The 25,486-nt window shown below is 35.6% G+C and overlaps 1 protein-coding gene across 1 annotated transcript; it reads right to left on the bottom strand.

Moving 5' to 3' along the window:
* Positions 1 to 15,143: 15,143 nt before the first annotated feature.
* LOC100888746 lies at positions 15,144 to 25,093 on the bottom strand. Its single transcript, XM_030988958.1, has 8 exons — positions 25,061 to 25,093; positions 23,623 to 23,689; positions 22,881 to 22,945; positions 21,540 to 21,606; positions 20,918 to 21,033; positions 19,926 to 20,024; positions 19,111 to 19,212; positions 15,144 to 15,245 (listed from the first exon to the last, which is right to left on the bottom strand). Exons 1-8 carry the CDS (start codon positions 25,091 to 25,093, stop codon positions 15,144 to 15,146), a joined length of 651 nt encoding a protein of 216 aa, XP_030844818.1.
* Positions 25,094 to 25,486: the final 393 nt, after the last annotated feature.

Below are 25,486 nucleotides of genomic sequence, written 5' to 3'. Positions count from 1 at the left end.
AAAGCATAAGATTGTACACGACTACTTTGTTTTAACATATAGTATCTAAAAATTACCCCTCATTGCAATTATGTTTTTGGTGAACAAAGAAAAACTATCTATTACAACTTCATTGTCTAATCTCATTATAAATATGAATTTTTCTTGACTATCCAAATTGCAAACATTTTCTTCCAGATTACTAATTGTTTCTATAAAATCTACTCGTAAATCTTTATACTTGTCACATTTCATAATTATATGGAATTCATCTCCTACAAGATTCATATTACAGTCTTCACAGAATCGTAGATTCGGGGGAGTTTTTTCTGGCCTTTTATACCTTCCTGTTTCTATGGGTAAGTTGTGCGCGCTTAGACGTAGTTTGGTGATATTTTTTCTTAAATTTATATTTGGTATATGAGATAAATACTTTTCTTGCTTGATTGAGTTTTTAAATTGTCTGAGGGTTCTGAGTTTATTTCCTTTACGGGTATCCCTATCATCAAATAAGTCTAGTTTTAATTGTTCATCAAATCTCCTTTCCAAACAAAGTTTACATAACTCGACAAAATCTTTATGAGAAATTTGTATATTTTCAGGGTCCAATACGGTCTCATTTCCATTATTACAAATATTTAGTGAACTAAAGATATCCCGAATTGACATTAACCAACAGCTTTGTTCGTTATTTACTAATTTTTTGTTTTCTTCAAAAGATTTATAGACAAGGCCATTTTCATCCAAACTCCGTATTCGTATCCAATATTTGAGCATGTTTATTGCAATTTGAATAAGTTGAGGATGCCTTCCAATTTCAGCTGAAACTGCTAAATTGCTGCATTTGCGGTTTACCCCTAAGATATTTTTACAACACTGAATGTGTACTTTCTCAAAATCGTTTTTATAATACAGTCCTGTTTTCCCTGTTTCTATTTGAAGAATTTTCTTCATGTCTATTGCACTAGCACCCCAAATTTCGGATCCATAAAGCAAAATTGGTTGTACAGTTGCATCAAACAGGTGTAATAAGGTTTTAATACTGGGCGTATAATTGCCGAAAGATTTATAAAGTTTAAATAATGCTCTCCTGGCCTTATCCGCTAAGTCCCTTGTCGCCATTTTGAACGATCCATTACTACTAAAAACAATGCCTAAATATTTCATTTCCTTTACCGAGGTAAGTTTTTCCCCGTTTATTTCAAAATCACTCTTATCATTCAACCTGCCTGACTTATTACATATCATTATTTTAGTTTTGGTGACATTAACATTCAACATCCAAGAGTTACAATATTGAGTGAATTTATCTAAACAGTATTGCATTCCTTGAGGGGATCTAGAAATAATTGCTAGATCGTCTGCATACATTATGCAGTTCAAGTCCTTGTCATGTAGCGTTACTGGTTCACTAACTGAGGTATCAAAAATATCTACAACATCATTTAAAAACATATTGAATAATGTCGGGCTAATGACACACCCTTGTTTTACTCCGGTATTCGTATTGAAACACGAGGTGACGCCCTCGTCTAGTTTTATGGATACTTTACATTTTAAATACATGTCATGTAGCACTCTCAGAAAATTACCACCAATACCTTGTTTTAACATTTTATACCAAAGACCATCCCTCCAAACATTGTCAAAGGCTTTCCTTAAATCTATAAAACATATATATAAACCTTTCTTATCATTCTTTGCCCGGCCTCTTACATATTTATCTATTATTGTTTTTAGAACAAACATGTGGTCAGACGTTCTGTAGCCCGCTCTGAACGCAATTTGATTGGGTTTATACAGTTCATTGTCTTCAAGGAACTGTACTAAACGTCGGTTTAAAACCGAACAAAATAATTTGCCAAGACAGCTGGATAGGCATATTCCTCGATAGTTTGAAGGGTCACATACAGACCCACTTTTATAAAGCGGTTTTAGAAGGCTCACTGACCAGTTTTCAGGGAAACAACCACTAATTAAGATTAAGTTAAATATCTTTGCTAAAATCGGTGTCAAAACAAATCGGCTTGCCTTTAGCATTTCGTTTAAAATTGAATCATTTCCTGGGGCCTTATTTCTTTTCAATTTTTCAATACATCCTAGAACTTCATTTGGAGTTATCCTAAAATCTAAAGATGAGAAGTTTTTTTGCAGTATTGCGTCGTCCGTAAAGTTTTTAATTTCTTTTTGTTCTTTTGACAGTTTTGGATTCTTGTTCATAAGGTTCTTGAAATAGTCAAACCACATGTTTGGTTGTATACTGTTTCCAGGTCTTTTCTTTTCAGTGTGTAAATTTTCTAGATCCTTTATCAGATTCCAATATTCCTTAGGGTTTTCACTATACAGAGTATCCAATTTGTCTATGATCTGATTTCTCTCTTTGCGTACTATATCTCTCAACTTCTGTTTTAACATTTTTTTCTTAGCGTAATACAGTTGTCTGAGGCCTCGATCAAAAGGGTTTCTACACACTTGTTTGCACAGCGTCTTTACACGACGCCCTAGGGCGTAACATTCGGCACTTAGTATTCTTCTTCTTTTCTTCCGTTTCTTTCTTACTCTGTGTATTTTTTTGCCTTATTCTAGCTTTATCGGCAATTGTTAAAATACAGTTTGTAAAGTCATTCACTGCGCTTTCGATACCTTGACTATTTGGCTCATAAACCATTTCTTTTATTTCCTTTATTTTATCTAATACGAGGGGTATTCCCAGAGCTTTTATAAAAGCTTCGTCGCTTATATGGGGCTCCCATATGTAGGTTTTCGGGTGTGGTTTTAACACCTTGTTTTCAACTCTACATGAATTAGTATTTGTATAGATACTCGATTTAAGGGTTGTAACAATGGGGCAATGATCTGAGAAAATATTCAGGTCTTTCACATAAAAGAAAAGAATATCGTCCATAGCTTCAATTTCAGCTAAAACGTAATCTATTACGCTCGGTATTTTGGCGTTTGACTCGTAGCATGTGAACTTTTCAGTCAGGTCACCCAATTTACGTCCATTGACAATTCTTAGAACACAAGCTTTACAAAATTGGATTACATCTTTTCCTCTTTTGTTTACGGGCCTGGTGTCTTGGTTCCTCCTTGTCATAGACTCAGGACAACTCAATGAATTTGGTAAAGGTAGTGTTTTACTGTCGTCCATTGAGTCGAACTCATTTGCATCAGCTATGGTATTGGTATGTGCATTTAGATCACCAATAACCATGCACTTTCCTTGATTTTTATATTTTGCGATGTCTTTCATTATTGCATCGATTATATCTATGTTTGAAGAAAAGGTAGAATTTTCTGGGCTTATGTAGGCGAAACAAATATATAAATCATCTGATGTACCAGATTTATTTTTATGTAGTTTTATCCAGCAATATTCGCTAGAGGTATTATTGATAATAGTGACGCGATGTTTAATAGCCTGTTTAACATATAAGGCCAAGCCACCAGAGTCCGATTTCGCATTTTTATGCCTCTTTCTGCAAATGATCTTTTCGGTATATCCTTGTAACGACATATTTTCCTTCGGTCCAATTTTCGTTTCTGCCAAACAGATGATGTCAAATTGATTAAAAACGTTCACGAAATCTTGTTCGTCAAGTTTTGAGGAAGATTTTGTCCCATCCCATCTTTTGTAAATCCCATTTACATTCCAATAACATATTTCTATGTTTTTTTGTTCAGACATATTTTGTTATTGTATTTCTTCGCATTTCTTTTCAGGTTATGACAGGAGAGACCACCTCCGATAGTAATCTTTGTTTTAATTGGACCGTGTGGCAAATATGTCTTCTCAAAGATCCTTTCACGTTTTGCAATACAATTTATACAATGAATTATCTTATTCGTATGGAACAAAATCTTAACAGTTCTCTTTAAAATACATGTTCTTACAAATACACTTTCCAGTTTTGCAATACAATTCTTACAATACATTATTTGAATCGTTTCGAACGAAATTTTACCATTTCTCTTGAATATTGAGGACAATATGAACCATTCATCGTTTGTTTCGTGCATAACTCCTTTCTACTGCACATCGAAGGTTTCCTGCTAGTACCCTTGTTCCATCCTTATTGAGATGGTAACGGTCATCCTTAAATAGATTACTGTTAATTGTTCCTCGATAAAGTAGGTTTCTATGATGGACAGTTTTCACCCTTCTGTCATATAATGCTTCTGCCATCAACATATTGTTCACAATGTCTACACGTTGCTGGAACATAGGATTATCATCTCGGGGTGTGCCCAATGACACCACGATTTTACATTCTTTGAAAGTCACTTTAATCAAGCCAATAAGCTCGCGCATTCTATTTGCACAATCCAGTGCGCTGGACCTTTTAACGTCATTTGTTATTTCGTGGATGATCACAGTTTCCGCAATTGACATCATTTGTTTTGCTTCCTTTGGTTGTATCCACTCCTCAACGTCCTCAATTCTATATTTGGTGACTTTATGTAATTTCACATTTTGAGAAAATTTATCTGGATCTATACCACTTGTCTGAGAGTTTCCTATGATAACTACGTTCTTAATTTTCCTGTCATTACTATCACTATTATACTCTTTTCTCTCTTTGTCCACCGTTTGCTCTCTGTCTCCTTCATTTCTGTCATGACGTGTCTTTCGCGTCTTCTTGTTTCGTTGTGTTCATTCATCCTATCGTGTCTTTCGCTATTTCTTGATTTCGTGTGCTCCTTCCTCTTCTCTCATGAAACAGGGCTCTGGTTCACAAATAAGAGTGGCAGTCGAGACGATTCATTCATTGCCTTCTATTCGCTGCTAAACACTTGGAGCAATTTAACATCAACACAATACCATTCTGTCTGCAGAGGATTACACATTCATTGACAGTGTGTATTTAATCCCCCTACTGACACCAAATAGAATAACAGTAAGCCCTTTGTTGATTGACACAAGACATGATATGCTATACTAACATGTATTGAATGGTAATATACTTGTGAGCTGATTGAATGGACACTCCAGATCCAAACTATAAACATTAAATCCTAGTCCTTACAACATAATGCTAAACAAAAATGATGAGAATAAGAGGATGAAGGGACTGCATACTCACTTGATCTTCTAGGCATCACTGGATTCTGGTTCCCTGACTCCACCCCTTCCTCACTCATACCTGCATCAACATACATGAAGACAAATATTCAAATTGAAAAGGGTTAAGATCTAGTGGATAAATCAGAGGGCTGTGGATCAAAACGTATTGGGTTAAAATCCCTGCCACAACAATGCTATCCACTGGCAAGATATAAATCAAAGGCGGGTTTTATGAGTCTGGATTTTCCTTACACCAATTTACAGATGGTGTGGATATGTCAAGAAAACGATTCACTATTTGACCGTAAATATTTCAGGTACAATAAGTGTAAACCTAATCCAACCCCTGACACCAAAAAGAATCCGACATAATATTTTATACTATTTATATAGAATGGTAAGATATTTGTGTTGCTTATTGAATAAACACTCCAGATCCAAACTAAGACATTTTGCATTCCTACTCCTGATATTATGATTCAAGATAATATTTTTCTCTCTTTACATTATATTCAATATTTGTTCATATATCCAGAGTAATTACCAAAACAATATAACATTGTAATTATAATTACTATTGTCATTATCAATATTATTGTTATTATCATTATTATTCGTATTGTTATTATTATTAGTTTGACTCATTATATCATTATGATAATAAACCCCCACATATGAAACAGGCTGTATTCTATGTCAGTGTGTACAGGTACTAGTCTACACATGAGTGACTTTTATCTATATTAACGATGCATAGTTACTGTAGTGGGCTCTCATGGGAAATTCGACATCATTTGGGCGTTTACCCGATAACAGGTGGTATCAATCACCAGGATTAGCCTTCATTTATAATTATGACCAACAGGCTCTATGTAATTCTCTGCATTTTCCAGCAATCACACAATACGGAAAAGTTATTATATCACGTTTCCCTCACTCAAAGACTCTCCAAGAGAATAGGCGTATTTCTTAATGGGACCATGGGTTTGCTGTATGGGAGATTTGTTTTAATACAGAGCAAAAATCATTTTGGGTGTTGTTCCAAGCCTTATAGACCTACCAAACTTGAATTTGATTGCAGCCGTAGGGATGCTATGTAGTCCACACTTCAGTGACTTTCCCTTGTAGCAGTCTTTAAGCAGTTTCTTCTTACTGCACTTCGGTCTCGGGCACGGAAACCGGACATCATACTCGATCCTTCTAGCCCAGTGCTGAATAAGGCTATCAAGGGTCTCCGTTAAAAAGTCCATCACCTGCCATAAATACACAAACAGCCCCGAGACAGATATGTTAGTTTAAAATTAATTTTGGCTTCTTCAAACTAATTTAGCTGTTATTTAAATCCACATCTCATAGTAGACGGATGTACAACGAAACTGTCTTTAGAATGGTGCATTGACCACACGTCACATTGGCTAAAAGTCAGGGACACATGAACAGGCATTGCCGATTTGGGTGGAGGAACAAAGTTTTCCGCTCATCTTCCTGATTCATATACAGTATATTTATGTTTAAGGTTTGTTTTCCTATACATCTCGACCAAAATTAATCATAAACTAGTACTATTCTTTTGGAAATTCATTTACAATATTATTGTCCATAACCCTACTGACACAGAACAGTTTGGGAAAGGTCGACCATTTTGATAAAGTACATAGTTTCACAGTTTGATAGCTGAACCGTGTTACCACATAAACAAGATGTAGAATATGGCTTTAATTTACCAGACTTTCAGAAAGAGACCTGAAATTAATCCTGCCTTCAACAGTAGTTGATTTCTAAGTCAAGTTTAAGTGCCTTTTGGTCTAACTTTACTGTTCTCCTATCTATTAAACAGGACTCAAAGTTACACCACACTTCAGAACATGGGATCGTTATTGTGAAATGAACTACAGTTAACTCTGCATTACTCAAGTAAAAGTCATATTTTGTGTGGTTAGCTAAATCCATTTTTTCGTACAACCTATGCAAATCATGTGTTATTTACACTTCTCAAATCAAATTTTGCCGAAGTCAAACTATTTATCCGCGGTCCCAACCGATTCCACTCATGCAAAGTTAAAGGGAAAATTGAGTTATGTTGCAGAGGGCGCTACACAAAATATTTTTTTGTGAGATAATGAAAAACTGAGTGTCAAATTTGAAAGAAAATAATATTTAAATGACAAAATCATCTTTGTTTAGTTAAAATCGGTTTAGAGACGGCCGAAATATCCATAAATATAACCATTTCTAAAATTTGTGTACCACCACAAATATTCCATAATTTGATAAAGCCGTTAGAAAACGAAAGAGCCCCTTTTACGTTGTATTTCAGCCATTGCCGATATTGGCTTTTTTGTTGACTTTTTCGTGTTGGTTATATTACGCACAACCAGCCGGCACATGGATTGTTATTTTTAATTAATTAATCAATTAACGGTCACCGTATTTTTTTAACGTAGAGCTCAATCGGTATGATCGTATAGGCTAAATTTGACATATTTTGGGGGTCTAAAACTACCTTCATGTCAGAGTAAATGTCAGAGAACTGGTATGCACCTCCGTCTCTGTTCATTTGTAGTGTGTAGTAATTGAAACCATCCTGTTAAGCTACCTACCTCTTTGACAGCACTTGGAGCTGGAGGTTTATGACTATCCCCATCATGATCAGAATCAGCAACTGCTCCTCGGAATACAGTGACCTGACATGTTCAGCATCAGAGGTAAGGGGAACAGATTTTAAGAAAATGATATGATGGTGTGTTATTGTGTACAGTTTCCTTCATTTTTGTTGGGGTTATTTATTAATTTATTAATAAATTCATTCATTCTGTTTTCGTTTTACAGAGTATGCCGTTCAGTACACATATAAAGATTTGCAAGAGAGAACTTTACATTACATTATACAATTAGAATACGATGTAAAACAAAACAATTATAGAATAACAAAATATTACAATACATTACAAAACAAAACAAGAACAAAAAGAAAGACTGAAAATATAGATAATTATTGGGCTTGTGATCACATCTTAAATACACTTATCACCTAAAAATGTATGTGTATTTAAAACCGGTTTAAAAACTAAAGGTGAGATATTATGAGGTTCCGCTTTTTAGATTAGAGCAATACGAACCAGATTTTGATACCGAATTACAGGTAAAGTTTTTAGGGTTACACAAGGCAATTTATAAATAAGCGCCCTGAAGAGCTCTCGGTTCTCTTTGTATTGACAATATGATCGTCGTCAGGGGACTGACTATAACATTGCCTGGCGGAGGCTAGTCATTGCCTATGAAGGGATCCGTTGCTCGGCCTCAAAAACATGACCTACAATTCAGTATATCCACCATGAAAAAAAGGTATCGCTAACATTTGACTCAGACCTTGATAGTTGCTTCACGAGGAGGTAACATCTCTAGTAAGGCATGATGCACTTCATCAACTTTTAGACTGATGTGACGATGGTAAAGATTGACTGGTTCTCCATCTCTTTCACCCATCCATCTGACTGCTCTCGTCATCAACCGATGAAATAGCCCATCTGTGGAAATGGCAACAAAAAGAGAGATGACCAACAGATTAAGGCTAGAGACGTTATAAAGCCTGCTCAAAAGATATATCAGCGGTAATAATACTACAAGACAATTATATATTTCTGAGAAACGAGTTTCTAAATAGATGGATTAAATTCCGACTATCAACATAGTCATAGCTATGTCTAGTGGTTTTTACACCTGACTGCCCTGCCACTCTCCACCAGGGAAGGATTCCTTGATTTGCTGGGAGCAACCTGCAATCAGTAGCCCAGCAGACCTGGGGTAATATTGGAGCACCTTGAGCACCTTGCGTGGTGGATGAGTGCGCTCTGACATTATCCAATATTGATATCATCATTATCATTAAAGCAAATAAAAAGAATATGGTAGACAAATCTGATACAAAAAAAATTATCATAAATAGTCTGTAACTTACCATCTTTCTACTCAAAGTTGAAGCCAATCCTACAATTTTCAAATCAATACGTGAGTTGGACACAATAAACTTTTATTCACTCTGGATGCATGGGTCATCCTCGACAAGAACCTATAAGGGTCAGTCAAATCTGTCTATTGAGGCCACTCAAGGAAAATAGAGCAAGTGGCCACTGTAGAAAGGTGGTCTTTAAGGACACATATTGCTATCTCAAGAGAGACACAATGCATGGTATTTCTAGAACGGAGGCATTTATAGAGAGGTGGCAACTTCGACAGGCTTGGCTTCATACAAACCTTGTTGCAATCTAATTGCATTATAGTCTCTTTGGATCAATAATGGTATTAAACCTACGATACATTACACGTGTTAATACCCTTCTGGCTGCATTAAAACAAATGATGAATTCACCCTCACCTGGAAAGAAGCCCCTGAAGTCCACATACAAGTCTGTAGAACATTTGATCTGCGCAATCTCTTTTTGGGGGCAAGGGGACGTCAGCCTGGAGGGAACATAGTAGCGCTTCTGTACCACCTTCTCTGTTTCATTTGATACCTAAAATATTAAAATATATCAAAACACTTAAACCATAAATACAAAACAAAATATACCAAGAAAAAAAAAAATTGTAAAATCTAAGCACAAAAAAGCAATTCATATTTCACTTTTCATTTCATTTCACACATCCCACTCCGCCACTAAATTGTGGCAAGTTAACAACCACTTTGACCTATTGAGCAATTTTGATTCAACATTTGAGAAATAGACATTTTAGTACCATCTGTAAAAGCTCTCTGAACTGTACTTAATCCCTACTTTTCACAGCACAAACCAACATGTTTAAAGGAACATGTATAGAGAACCAATTATGGTATCCAAAATTAATCTAAAATTTAAAATTCGGAGATCTGAGCAACGTTAAGCTCGACCTTTACCTCAGCGTCTAGTCCTCCCTGTTGTTCTGGCTGGAGTCGTTCTACAGGAGCCTCACAGATGAGATCAAACTTGGCCATGAGCTTGACTAAGGCGTCCTTCTGCTCCAAGAAGCCTTGCCACATATGCTGAATCAACCTATCCTCTAAGATACCATCCTCCTCGAGAGTAGTCCAGGCATCACTCATAATCCCGTCCTGGAAAAACACATAGAAGAGGGCTGTCATGGGGAATTTGACACCGTTCGGGTGTTTACCTAATAAGAAGTGTTGTCGATCACCGGGATTAACCTTCAGTTTTCCCCATATGGTAGAGTCCTTATCTGACATTTGCATAACCCGAAGATTCTCCAAGAGATCCAGGACGGAAATGAAGACACCAATTAGCAACGTCTCATACGATATCTCTTAAATTCCCACTTGCCTTCATTTAGTATACAAAAAACCCTTCTGCAGCTAGCTAACCACAGCATACTTGAATGAGGGTGTAATGGAGGAGGTTTCTCACCCTTTCTTCAGGATCCAGGATGGTTATGACCTGCTTGAACACATCGATTAGCCACTGAGGATTCAGGATCACCATGTTTCGTAGGAGAGACTGCTGGTCTCCAATGCCTCCGTAGTAGACTACGTAACCCAGGTCGTGGTAGAAGGTCAGCATCGTGAGAAGTTCACCCTCAGATTCCATCCCGACTGATCGCGTCAGTTTCTTGGTCTGGGAAAATACAAATAAAATGATTTTAAAATCATCATTTGATTGGTAAAAAAAACATCAGAAACCGTATCTAACAAATAAATACATCTCATAACAGCAACATTACATTTATTTTGCACAGGGTTTAACTAAACAGAATATGAATATCTATAAAGCAATACTTTTACAGAAGGCAACATGTAGCCTGAATCTTGCGCCAAGATTTTCAAAGGCAATACATATTATCAAACACAGGCATAAACTGGGCCATTTACGAAATTGAAAGGGCATCAATCATGAATTTTCCTAACATAGCAATACATATTCCCAACAATGCCAGGAGAATTGTACGTAGCTATGAAGATACGAAATAAGGATTAGACTTACATTTGCTTGCAAATTAAATACCGTTACATATAAATCAATTTGTTAAAAAAATTCAGAATATCAAAATGGCAAATTTGAAGAAGAAAACAATAGTTCAAAGAGAATTCTTTTTTTTAATATTGGGTCTTAAAAATTGAAGTTGAAATATGAACTACACGTACATGTATAAACATTAACTCTCTAATTATCTTCCACTACAATACCTCAACACAAATTATTTTAAAGTTGCAAGAATAAACGTTGCAGTCCTACCTGATCTAATGTCATGTAATTGATTTGATCTGCAGCTAGAGCTTCCTCAAATAAGAGCCATCTGAGCGGAATCTCTTCTCCCATGTAAGGCTCTGCCATCGCTACTTTTTCAATATGTCTCCTCAACGCGACCAGCTACAAAGGAAAGTATTGGTTGATTTAATATTTAAAAAAAACTCAACAAAGTGACATGCAGCTCAAGGCTGACATTTTGTTTTACAACGTAATCATAACAATAATAATAATTACAGTGCTTATATAGCGCCTAACACTTACTTTGTCAGAAGTCTCTAAGCGCTCTACAATAATAAACATAAACATAAAAAATACGTCAGCAATATCGCAAAATAACAATGGTAACATCGCACAGCAATACTGTAAACAGATGCAAAAAAAAGTATCGAGAATGTGGATAATCGAAATCAAAATATTTAAGGCAATGCCGTTAAACATCAACGCTACATTTAATTTAGCATGTTCAGGAATATTAGGCTTATTGCACAAAAATATCGATTTAGAGTAAGAAAGAGAATAATTGTACAGATGTTGCACATAATGTTGAGAAGAATCGACAATGAGTAATGAAAGAGTTGCTATTTCTGTACTACAAGGCATATAAAAAAACAAAAACACAATATGAATGCAGTTGTATTATTACCAGAGGCAGTTACAGCATGCAGCTTGTGTCAAGTTTTCTAAGAGGAATTACTACTATCTGAATCAATGCCGGTTGATTTTAGGCAGCAAATGCCTATTATCAGTTTTCGTCAATCACAGTAGATAAAAATCAATGTCAGTATAACCACATGTACTACCTAAATATTGGAATATTTTCATGCGTAGTAGATTCAAATAATGGAAATATTATCTTTTCTGAAAAACTTCTTAGGAACCAGGTATGAAATTGAAAGTGTTTTGGGAATTATCATAATCATATAATTCTATGAGTAAAGAATTAATTTAGGATTACTATCACAACAGACTGAGATTTTATGTCAAAAGGTATTCACATCACGTCATAGAGTGAGCAGCTTTCATTATGTTCGGGTATGTCAGCTCTTTGCGTTTGGTAGAGTATCTTAATATATGCCATAATTTACGAATTTGGACATTATTTAAGAGACACAACAAAAAGATAATCAGTAATACTCTTATGTTTCAGGGTTACTATAAATTGTAATAGTTGGAGATTAGTCGTGATGTACCTCGCCATCTCTGTCTACGTCTTCAGCTGTGTCTACTAATCTGTTTTCAATGGCATAATACTTGGGGACCACATGGCATTCAAACGGCTTCTTCTTGATAGATTTACGGATCTTCTCAAAAGCAGAGCGAATCTAGAAGACAAAAAGGGTTAAATGATCAGGAAATAAACGTCCTAGTCATAATGTTAAACATGAATGCATGCCTTACTTTAGATGAGAACATAATAGTCTATGCAAACAAAAAGAACTCCGATATGTAATAGCCACTAAATCTCATTGAGGACCCCCATGATATCTCATTGGTTTTGTTACTGACAAGGAAAACAATGAGAGAAACAGATCAATGAAATATTGAACAAAATCTGTCATTAAAGATAAACTTTAGTACTGGTAATGCGATTGCATTGTGAAAGAAAAGGTGTGGAAAGGATCAGAAACAGTTGATCATGTAGCATGTAAGTATTGGTGTGCACTGCGAGGTTCTGGAGTCATCAAAATCATAATAAATTTGACTGAGTCTTGGTAAAGTAACAAGCACTCACATAGAAAGCTATATATGGGACAACTAGATGGTGTCGGGGCTAGTACTACCTTGATTTCCTTGTCTTTCTATGCTCATTACTCAGCCAGTATACATTTTCTTCCAAAATTGTTTGGCACATGTCATTTATTTGTAATCTTGAACATTCAGTGTAAGTTTCGTTTGATTCTGTGAGAATTTTTTTTTTTTTTTACCAGTACTTGAGTTTATCTTTAAATTTTGAAGTTGTAATCAATGAAACACAAATTAGCAATTACGTGACTTATCTTTTGTGATACTCTCCCATTTACTTAGTAGTTCAAATTTCATGAATTTTCATTGTCCAGCTTGTTAATGAAGGAATGGGGCTGTGTAAAAACAAGGTTGTACTGATTACATCTAGGTAACCGAAATATTTATTTAGATAAAACAAATATTTGTTTAAATTACTTTTTAATCAGATATTACTCACAATTTTACTGAATTGTTTCTCTATTTTGTTTTTACTATTAAAACCAATACTAAATCAGGGTAAAATTTTCAATTAAAATGTCCATTCACAAGAAATTAAAAATCTAAATGTTGCAAAGTTACATATAGTCAAGCTGTTTTAATGCCATAGCCCAATCCCACTGGCAAACTGATTTCTAACAGAATCCAAATGGCCAATGTAATCGCCACTCAGGGTTAGACAGAAAAAACCGTCTGGTATGGAAAATTCTTTAATAAAACTGACATTTGTCAACTGGACAATGGATCCTGTTGATGAAAAGTCTTTCTCGAATTAATTGTAAATTAAGGAGCTAAATTAGGGAGCTATCGTAAGTCAAATTAGGATATAATTTGTGCTACTGTTTACAATAACAGCGAGTGTAATCTCATGCAAAGTATATATTTCAGTTTTTGTTATTTTTTTAAAACAATAACAGGGAGTGTAATATTGAAGCCAAATTGGATAATTGTAGACGTAAAGAGTGAAAAAACTTGTAGAATCTCATTCATTTCGGTCTGTCCGAACCAATCCAATACATCCTCTCACTACCCCAAACGACGTAGTTCAGTCTCTGCATAGAGGCAGTCAGTGGAGCCAGACTTAGTCTCAGCGGAACAACCGTCGATTTTAGAGACTGAAGTTGTCAGTCAAACTCAGCGTATGGTACTTTTTGCTCGATCTTTGTCGTTTTGGTGTCGGTGTTATTGGTGTAAGTGGAGTATGAAAGGTACTATGTCCCATTTGCAGGCCAAAAAAATGAAAAAGTTAAATTCCAACTGCATTTGAAAGATAATACTAATTTAGAACTTCCCTAAAAAAGGTAGGGCTTGAAAATGTCTTCTAGTGGGAAAATAACGACTATTAGTTGTCAAATCGACTTTAGGGCTATAGAGCCCAAAAGTAATAGTCTTGATTTTCAGACAATTGTACCGAATGGTCGTACGTTTTATGCTGCGCAAAGATTCAATCAGTTTAATCTTGGCCATCACAAGAAGTTGGTTATTAATGTAGGCAAATGCTCATGTACCCTTTACAACTCTTTTCATGTATGTTATTACCAAAGAAGAAAAAAAAAGCCAGTCAGTCACTCAATAGTGTCTGACAGTGAAGTCTAGCAAGTAAACGGGTTTCCGTGCATAATTTGAATATGAGGACACTGCCAACGTTTAAATTTCACAGATAGGACATACATGACATATTCATAATTCCTGCAAAGTTCTACAGAATTTGAGGTTGGCTGCAAAAGGGACATAGTACCTTTAAGGGTATATTTCATGTTATTGTCTGTTTGTTCTCATTCTTGGTTAAAAACTCAAAATGGAGGTGGAGGTGTCGCGGCAGAGTAGGGCATTTACTTACTGCCAGGCTCTAACGTCATTTGTCAAGACATTAATCCACGTTAGCCACCCTCCATCAAGGTGTAAATGAGTACCTGGCAACTTCAGGGGTGATCACAATTGCAGGGCTCTCAGGAAAAACAGCTATTACTGATGGGGCTTCCAGGGGGTAAACACCATTCTTATTTTATTATCAACATACATGTACATCATAAACCATTACCTTTTTCTTTTTCTCTTTTGCATCTCCTTTCACGTTTTCTCGATGCGTACCAACAATGAATATTGGTGGAGATTTCTGGGCGGTTTTAGACGTATTCTTATTCCTGACCGAAGAGGGCGCCACAGCATGGGCGAAGATGGAACAACCAGAAATTGATGAACTCTAGACATGTCAATTCCGATTTGGCACCTCTTTTAGCCTGTGATTTAATTGTAAAGAAGTATGTATGATATGGCCAAGGATAAAGACACACATAAACATCATGCTTTGTAATCATTCTAACAGGGTAACGCATACATATCCTACTCCTCACATCCAAAATAATGTTCTTTTTGTTGTTGAATGATTTTGATTTACATATTACTCCGGTTGTCTCATTTTCGCTCGCTGGAACATTGCCAGCACAAACCACTGTCTTCTACCTCCTGGACGGATCATCGCCCATTCCCATTCACTATACGTTACGTACTAAAAGGCTGAATTGTCTGACCGTTCATGAATATTCATGTTTTTGCTTACCTCGGCAAAATGTTTGCTTTTACTAAATGGAAAAATTACGGTAGGGGGTTGGATGAAATGGACATAATGAACCAAGCAGAAGTGATCCATGATAATTCAGACTTCTTATTTTGTGTGTGCTTGACCTTTAATCCTACAATTGCTTGGCAAACTGAGACCAAAGTTCGACTTGTTTCACATGTGTTATATAGGCAATGGCGAGCTTGGAACCTATTTTGATCAAATTACGGTGAGTGAACTTTCAAAAGTCAATGAGACATGAGGGTTCCAATGAAAGAGCTAGTGATAACGTACGTCGGGGTGGATGTGCTTTTCGTTTAAACAAGAAATGAATTTTTAACGATATTTTCTGTAAACGTCCATAGGCTAACAAGTTAGGCTGCTGACTCTGACGATAGGGGTCGTTGTCAAATGAGACTAAACGGAGCATATGTTTATCTTCATTATCTTCCACACACAAAAAATGATTACAGCATGATAATCAAATCATATAATTAATACATTGTTACAAGCATGTACTAACATTGTAATATACTACAGCGTTGCAATTATTTACAAAAAAAATAAAATAAAATATATAATATTGAGGGAAAATACATTCTGCTATACTAACGAAAATAGAAATCAATAAAAGATGGGGTGAAATAAGATGTAAATGAATCATCAAGATATATAGCAGTACTCTTCGATTTATTGTTAGTAATAAATTACCATCTATTATGATTGGTAATTCTTTTTCTCAAAATTTGATCTTTTTAATGACTTGCCAAAGTGTGGAAGTGATTGGCAGGATGACCTTGTAGACCAAAGTGATTTTTTTTAACGGAGATGGACATTCAAAGAGATGTACATTTCAACTATTTAATCTCACACCATGATCACTGATTTCATTGCACCAACATGTACACATGTATTGATCCAGATTAAAACAGGTAGTTAAAGCTATATTAAAAAAGAGTCGAAATGTGAATGAACAAGAGCTATCATGATATTAATACTTTAAAAATACATTTTACGCGAGTAGTGAATGAACAAAATACGTAAAACTTTACAAATTAAAAATCGGCAAAAACAATGTTTGGCAAAGAAAAACACAACACTATCTATCATTAAAACATTCCATGCCCATAGGAAATAAATGAGCCTGCCGCATACTCCTGCGGCAGACTTGCCGCAGACAGTCATCTTTTCCACATGCAAATTAGTTTTGCCGCAGACTTGCCGCACCATTGTCGCATACTCTTTCAGTATCATGGATATATTCATAGAAAAGGTTATAACAAAGATTCTGCGGCAGATCTGCCGCAGACTCTTTATCATGACTATTCATAGAAAAGGCTATGACAAAGAGTCTGCTGCGGACCTGCCGCAGACTCTTCATCATGAATATTCATATCCCATAGACCTGCTGCAGACCTGCCTCATACTCTCTCATATCCAGTACCCCAGTGGACGTGGCAAAGTATGCAATCTTGCAGGAAGGCTATACTGGAGAGCCATGCATTGCATCATTACATTGACAATAAATTATCTTGGAAGGAGCACATTGATGTTATCTGCACGAATATTTCTAAAGATATAGGTATTTTAAATAAAATTAAACATTTTCCTTTAAATATTTTGATTATGATTTATAACGCCATTATATCTCCTTATTTTAATTATTGTAACCTTGCCTGGGGATCCTCAACTAATCATGAAATGAGATGATTATTATGCTTACAGAAAAGAGCTATTCGTTTAGTTTTACATGCCGATTATTTTGCTCACACTAAACCTTTATTTCTAAAATTAAAACTTTTGAATGTCCTAGATCTTTGTAATTATAGTTTTGCAATATTTATGTACTTATGTTATAATAATTTCATACCAAGTAGTCTTTCCAGCAAATTTGTCTTAATTCTGCATTACATTCATATAACACTCGAAGTTCATCTATTTATCTTTTAAATAAAATAAGACTAAATATAACTAAGAAATCTTTTTTTTTTTAAAGGGCCACAATTGTGGAATAATATACCTCAAGATATAAAATCTAGTCCATCAATTAACGTTTTTAAACGGAGATATAAATCATTTTTAATCCAACAAAATAAATAAAGATTGATTATGTACACGGTCTAGTTTTTTTTCCTCCCCCCCCTCTAATAGTTTTGTTTTGTTTTTTGTTTTTTTAAATTTCCCTCTCAAACAACAATATAATACTGTATTATACTTTATTACTGTTTTGGTGGCAGCACCAATAAAGCCTTTGGCCTTCCTAGCTGTCTCCACATTCATATATATTTTCGTTGTTGTATTTGTATTGTAAATGTTTCTCTTTAACTTGTACGCTATGTTTTGTATTTTATATGTTTGTTATGATGTTTTTATGATGAATGAAATAAAGTTCAATTCAACTTCAATTCAACATTCTAGCACCTTGAATTAGTAGAAACAGCTAGAACAAGCGGAATTGCTTCAAAAATTCTACAATGTAACACAATGCAGAAGTTGAGGTATATAGTAGGCCTAGTATATAGGAATACAATAACTGCATACACATAGTCCAGAGCAGAGTCACAGATCCATGTGCTACTGTGCACACATTTACAACAAAAAAGTGAGTTAGTGGGCCTGAATATAAGATCACATGGCACAACAAAACAGTTTGAAACAGTCCGTTAATTCCTCAGTCTCCTCTTATGTAACAAATTCCTCCTACCAGTTAGAACTTGAAGTAAATTGTTTGGTTTGACAGAAGCTAAAAAGACAATTAACAGTGCCTAACACAGGAATTTACAAGATCATGCTGGGCTCAGCCTGCAACCTCATGGTACTTGATTGGTTGCATGGTCCTCCATAATGGCCGCCCTGTAGCCTTGCTGCAGACTGTATAATTTCCCACTTTTCTGTGGCAGATCTGCCGCAGACTGTTCCTGTGGCATACTGGTATGCAGCAAGTCTGGAGCAAAGTTTCGTCCTGCCGCAGATCTGCCGCAGAGTGTTCCTGTGGCATACTGGTATGCAGCGAGTCTGGAGCAAAGTTTCATTCTGCCGCAGATCTGCCGCAGACTGTTCCTGTGGCATACTGGTATGCAGCAAGCCTGGAGCAAAGTTTCATTCTGCTGCAGATCTGCCGCAGACTGTTCCTGTGGCATACTGGTATGCAGCAAGTCTGGAGCAAAGTTTCATTCTGCTGCAGATCTGCCGCAGACTGTTCCTGTGGCATACTGGTATGCAGCAAGTCTGGAGCAAAGTTTCGTCCTGCCGCAGATCTGCCGCAGAGTGTTCCTGTGGCATACTGGTATGCAGCGAGTCTGGAGCAAAGTTTCATTCTGCCGCAGATCTGCCGCAGACTGTTCCTGTGGCATACTGGTATGCGGCAAGTGTGCAGCAAAATTTCTTTCTGCCGCATAATTCGGGATACTCTTTGCCGCAGACTAAAAGTCTGCCGCAGAACTGAAGCAGGTCTGCGGCAGGTCTGCGGCATACTTTTCCCTATCCTGTGGGTGTATAGCATAATTTATTTTTATCAAGCAGTATAAAATTAAATAAAGAAATACCATTTCATAATACTCGTCTCTGGATTCAGAGGGAACGACAGAATCCAAACTTCTACTGAGATCAAAGACAATCACATAAATGGCTCGCCACGTCAGAAACACCTACGAGAGAAGGTAATGAAATATTTATTAACTACCATGCTATTTTGTTTCTATATGCTATATTATTTATATAATGGACCTCAGGCATTGTTTATATACGATTAAGAACTACATAATTCATATCCCTTGTAAATTTGATTATTTTTTTATTTTTATTTTTATTTTTATTTTTTTATTTTTTTATTTATTTATTTATTTATTTATTTATTTATTTTTTTTTTTTTTTTTTGGGGGGGGGGGGGGGGGGTTGTTTTTTGTAGCTCATGAATACAAGGTGGAATGGTTGAACTAGTGCCTTTTTTTAAAAACTATTTGTAGATGTAAACTTTAATATGTCACATTATCAAGAAACATATATCTGGATAAATCTATTTTTCATAGACTTAAAAGGGTGGAATAATGTGCGTATTAAGAGTATATGAATCCATGTGCCATGATTCTAATGCATTATATTGAGACAATGGAATAATAGTCTCAATTTATAAATTCTTTGAGAATGAGATATCTACACTTAAACTGATCAGACAAAAATCAAAGGAGAAATATCAAATATTTAGGACATGAATGCCAGGATGAATGTATGAAAGACTGTAGTAAATCAAATGTAATTTTTTTAAAATTTATTCTAGAATCAAACAATACTTTTCACATTTGCTTTCATGACACCACGGTATAATTTACAAGGAATCTAATGTTCTTAAAATGTTTTTTACCTGATGGGTTGTGTAGTATATGTCTTGTCCGGCAAAGTCCCATATACTTAGTGAGACTCCTTCTCCTCTACCGCTATCAGTCCTGTCTGTTCCTATCTCCTGAGGAATGAAGAAAATGAATACACACCTATATGAACAATTATCAAAATAAATTTCATGAAAATTAATGGGAACATCAGTATTGATCCTGAAAACAATCACAAAACCTCTTCGTCCAAACTTGTATCATAAAGAAATTTTCTATATCACATATACTGCATCATTTTTGAATAGCAGAGTATGAGCAAAAAAATCCAGTATTTAAAGCAAATTACCATTTGGTATCCTATTCACTCCAGTGCAGCAAACAAGAATGTAAACAGTCTGACAGGTCTCTGAAGGAACAGCAAGTAAAATAAAAACAGTTTTTGTTCCCTTACAAGATATTTTTTTCCATGGAACCCTTGATATTCTTTCTCACTCTCAAGTGCCTGAGGATCTTTTCACCCCAATCCTGACACCAAACAAGTTTGAGATCAGCTGGTATGCTTATATGTATGTTTTCTGGGATTTATAAACACTGGTAATTTCCATCCTTCCCTCTTTCTGGGTCGAGTAGATTATCTGCAGTTATACACTCCTGTGGTAACAAACCATAATCCGATGATACCATTAACTGTCGCAAATTAGCATACCCATTGTCAGAGGTGAATATATATGTGTACGATTGCAGTCACTTCTCTGTAAAAACGTTTATGTTAATTAACATAACCGTTTAAGGTAATACGCAACACTAATTTTCGAGACAGTCATATAGTGAACCTGGTAATTTCTGTTAGCTGCGACTCATTACATCTTGCTAAAAGTTGTTATGCTGTGGTAACACGCAGATAGATTATGCATGCAGTATATAACAAAGAAGTGGAAGATTGTAGGATAAAAACCAAGGCATTGTAGAAAATCGTGTACATTTTAACCCACGTAAAGATACAAGGTTCAAAATTGAATTCTACCTTAAGGTGAACTTGTTCCTTAAGCATTTTCTCCACCAGACTTGATATTTGATTTGGCATATTGTCATCCTCCTCTGTAGCCTTGGTCGCCTCCATATTATCCAAGACAAATCCTTCTGTAATAAAAAAAAAAAAAGGAAATACATATATGTGTTTGTAGGATATATACGCTCATAATTAATCTACATCTGCCACTCTCCGCTCAGGTATTAAATGATAACCAAGAAGGATGCGAACGTTAATGTGGTTAGATTGGCATGTCTGCGTTTGTAAATTGGCGCCTGGCCAAAATGGAGCATGTGCACTATCGTTCGACCACCTAAATAAAGCCTTCAATTGTGAATACTTTTATTTAATCATTATTATGAGAATATTTCTTGTAACTGATATTTAATAGATCAGAATTGATTACAGTTTAAATTCATCACTGGATAATAACAACCTCTGTGTGAAAGCACTTTAAAGGGAGTTTTAACATATAACTACTAATTTGTTAACAACTTCTATTGATGATTTATATTTTACGGACGATGAATTAAGGATTGATCGAGTGTTCAGAAAACAAAGAAACAAAACAATCAAACTAAAAATAACAAAACACAAAACAAACACATACACATACCTGCTTTTACAGGATTCAGGCCTCTGTCGAGAGTAGTATCGCTGTTTGGTTCTAGACTTTCTTGATCCTGTACACAAAATAAACCAGTGTTAAGATTGTCATCGATCAGTTTGCACTAAACCGCATCACAGTTTGCAACTATAAATGCCCTTTTAAAGGTAGGTGATGAGGTGATCGTTAACACTGTCATTCTGGACCGGTCTAGAGTAATCTATTGTGTCATTGCATGACTAAGAACATGACTTAACAGATGCAAAACAGCTAATACATCTACTAGGGTTTATAAATAATTGAATGGCTAATACTGAATTAAATGTAAACTTGTGTTGAAGTAATGAAATTGAAGTTCATAAGAGCATGATAGTATAGAATCCGCTTTCTAAAAAAAGTGTACATATTTTGTTGCTGTTAGAATTGTGTATCAACATTTAATATCATAAATGAAATGCATATGGAAAGGAAACACTAACTCCGACATGCTGTAGTGCAGCGTTTTTAACCTTTCTATAGTCGCGGCAGTGGTTTGATCACATCTAAGAATGGACAGGTCTCACATACTCAGAAGCCAAAAGATTAGCACAGGATAGAAACGAATGGAGAAAGACAACAAGAAGATGTGCAGATGTGGTCGCCAATCGCCAGCAACTGACAGCGGCAACCAGGTAACCAGGTAACCAGGTATAGTCGCGGCAACCTTTTGAAAAATAAAAATCTTTCTGCTCCTAAATGTTATGGGCAAGCGAACCGAACAAGTGTGGTAAAAGGGTGATTTCGATATTAAAAAAGATATATTCGAGCTTCACGCTGTCAAACGAGAGTAACTATATACCTAAAATCAGGCACTTCACTGCCTAAAATCCTACTGTTTCTAAATGTGGCGAGAGACTGAAGTGAGTGTGGGAAAAAGACTCTTAATTGTCTTTTCAACGTTATTTCTTCAAGAAAATACACAACGGTTTTTTTTCTTCACGAAATTTATGTTTATTTTAAAATGGATCAACCCCAAAAATATTGAATTAATTTTCTCTCACGGCACCCCACGGCATCCCAGTTGAAAATACGCTGCTGTTATGCATTGTAGTCTGAGACAGGCCATATAATTATCATTTTATACTTACTACTCAGGTTTATTCAGCAGCTTTCCAATTCATTGAGCAAATTATTCGTTTATTTTTCTTTTTCTGGCAGAATTTAACATCTTCTTCATAATCGTAACCCACGACTACATTTACTTGCATAGAGATTTTAATTTGGATTACTAAACAAGATAGCCATTTTATTCTCTCACACTGGTTTTCCCTTAAATCAGAAAGACAATATCTGCGTGGAGATGATTATTACCTGTGTTGGGGTCACGTTCAGCATCTTTACTTTTGTATCCACACGGCCTTTAATATATTCATCCTCTATGAAAGTAAATCATACAAAAACAATATTATACTATGGTATCATATATTACTTTGTTATGGATTTAATTTGTATGATTTTAATGAACAATATGATGTGCAATCCTGCCTTTGTAGCAGGTTATACTTTACCAGATTTATTTGTGCCAATACACATCTTGTCTAAAATATAATTTTCTTTCAGACGTTGGCTGAAAAGTGTATTTTGGGGGATGGATTCTAACAACGTGCTTTCCATAATAATAAAACAAAAACATGATTGTACAGGAAATTAGAAAATAGTTAGAAAATACTATGCAGTCTATCAACCAATTTGCTAATTTGACATTTACTGAGCAAAGACTTCTTATATCCACATTACCACTGCAAGAACTATAACGATATGTCAGGAAACGTGTCAGACAGTAATAATAATGATGATGATAATAAAATAATAATAATACTAATGGCGATTATGATATCAATTAACATGAAATAAACATGAACAGAAATGAAGTTAACAACATGAATGTCATCATTTGTCATTATTTTGTATTAAACTTTATATCTATGAACGATGAATAAAGGATTGATCTAGAATTAGGAAGAAAAAAAAAAAAAAAGATGACAAACAGCGTAAATAAACAACGCAAACAAATTAAGCCTAACACAAACAAAACAAATATATATTCACGAACCTGCTTCTACAGGATTCAGGCCTCTGCCGAGAGTAGTATCGCTGTGTGGTTCCAAACTTTCTTGAACCTGTACACAAAATTAAGCAGCATAAATATTGTCAGCGAGCAGCTTGCACTAACCGCATCACAATTAGCAACTACAACTACTTTTTTTAAGTGGTTGATGAAATGATCCTTCTCTTTTTTCGTTTACACTGTCATTCTCTGCTTGTCTAGAGTAATCTATTGTGTCATTGCGTGACTAAAAGCACGACATTCTAGATGCAAAACAGCTAATACGTTTACTGGGGTTTATGAATAATTGAAGGTTAATACCGAGTTAAATGTGAACTTGTGTTGGTCTAATGAAAATAATGAAAATATATTATCATGAAGGAAATGCATATGTAAAGGAAACAGCGACCTTGATACTGTAGTGCAATATAACATCAGACAACCCATACAATTATCGTTCTTTACTCACTGCTCAGGTATATTGCTATCAAACTCATAAAGCACAATTTCCGATATCATTTAGTTGTTTGAATGACCCCCATGAATAAAATAAAAAAATATTCTGGCTGAACTTCACTTTTCCATCATAATCATAACTCACTACTACATTTATTTGTTATTTTATAGAGATTTTTATTTGGATGAAGAAGTACGATAGCCATTTCATTCTCTCTTATTCCCCAGTCACACATAGACGCCGCTTCAACTACGATGGAGAACTGGCCGATAGCGTTGCCAATTAGGGCCAAACGTGGGCCAAACGTGGGAGGATCTCCATTATCGTGGTTTTGGTCGGGCGGAATCTTCCAGGTCGGAAAGCTGCATGCTGTGACCACGCTTATTTTGAACGTGCACAACATAAGCGGGGTAAAGTATTATTAAGAACGTAGTGGTAACGCCATTATCGTACAAGCAGCGTGGTAGCATCGTGGTGAGATGTCTGTCTAAAAATCTCCTAATAAAAACGAAGCACGGGCGGCAACTTTGTCGAGCCGCTTTATTCCGTTCATCTTCGAAGTTGGGAAGAACTAAAGGAATGCTTGAAAAACCCCGATGTATATAGACATCGCCACAAATCGTAGTAGAAGCGTACTAGAAGCATAATATGATCAGCACCATCGTAGCGACACCTACATAAGCGATCCTGTACGTTGTAGCGACAAGGTAGGGAAACGACCACTTGGTCGGCATTGGTCTAGGTGTAATCCTAGTGACAGCGAGTCAGCAGCGCTTTTGATGTAAAAGCATCGCAGTACAGTCGTGATGTTGTCTTTAATTTGCCAAATTGCTGTATTTAGCCGGCGATTATGACCCGATTTGATAACTTTTTTCAGATCGGGGTGGTCGGCATGGTCTTCGTAATGTCGCAGCGATGTGAGACCGGGTTATTACTGGTTTACCTCAAATAAGACAAAAATGATATCTGTATTGAGATAATATTTACCTCTGGTGGGGTCACGATCAGCCTCTTTGCCATGTCATCCGCAAGAGCTTTACTATATTCAGCCTCTTTGAAATTAAATCATCATATATCATAAATTACATTGTAATATAAGATTGTATGGTTCCAGAGTAATTTATATTACATACTCTACGTGATTTAAATGAACGATTTGATGTGCAATCCTGCCTTTATAGCAAGTTAAAAATTACCAGATAGCTAGAAGTATGATTTGATGTCATGCAACTCCTTAAATTGCTTTAATACACTCCTTGACTAAAATATAATTTTCTTCAAACTTATGGCTGGAAAGGTTATATTTTTTGTGTGACTTCTAACAAAATGTTATCCATGATAAGAATACAAACTTTGTAGGGTAAAGAAGCTTTTGAAAGAAATTGATTTAAAACAGAAGTATGATTGTACAGG

The sequence above is a fragment of the Strongylocentrotus purpuratus genome, unplaced genomic scaffold (genome assembly GCF_000002235.5).
Source record: "Strongylocentrotus purpuratus isolate Spur 01 unplaced genomic scaffold, Spur_5.0 spur5_scaffold_18, whole genome shotgun sequence".
NCBI lineage: Eukaryota > Metazoa > Echinodermata > Echinoidea > Camarodonta > Strongylocentrotidae > Strongylocentrotus > Strongylocentrotus purpuratus.
Note: the sequence above shows the minus strand (reverse complement) of the source record. Positions and strands in the feature narration are given on the sequence as shown.

Coding starts and splice junctions, on each gene's coding strand:
- LOC100888746 (XM_030988958.1), bottom strand. CDS start 25,093: ATGGCAAAGAGGCTGATCGTGACCCCACCAGAG. Junction 22,946..23,622: donor CCTGAATCCTGTAGAAGCAG/GTTCGTGAATAT, acceptor TTACTTTCATAG/AGGATGAATATATTAAAGGC. Junction 19,213..19,925: donor TATACTACACAACCCATCAG/GTAAAAAACATT, acceptor CTTCTCTCGTAG/GTGTTTCTGACGTGGCGAGC.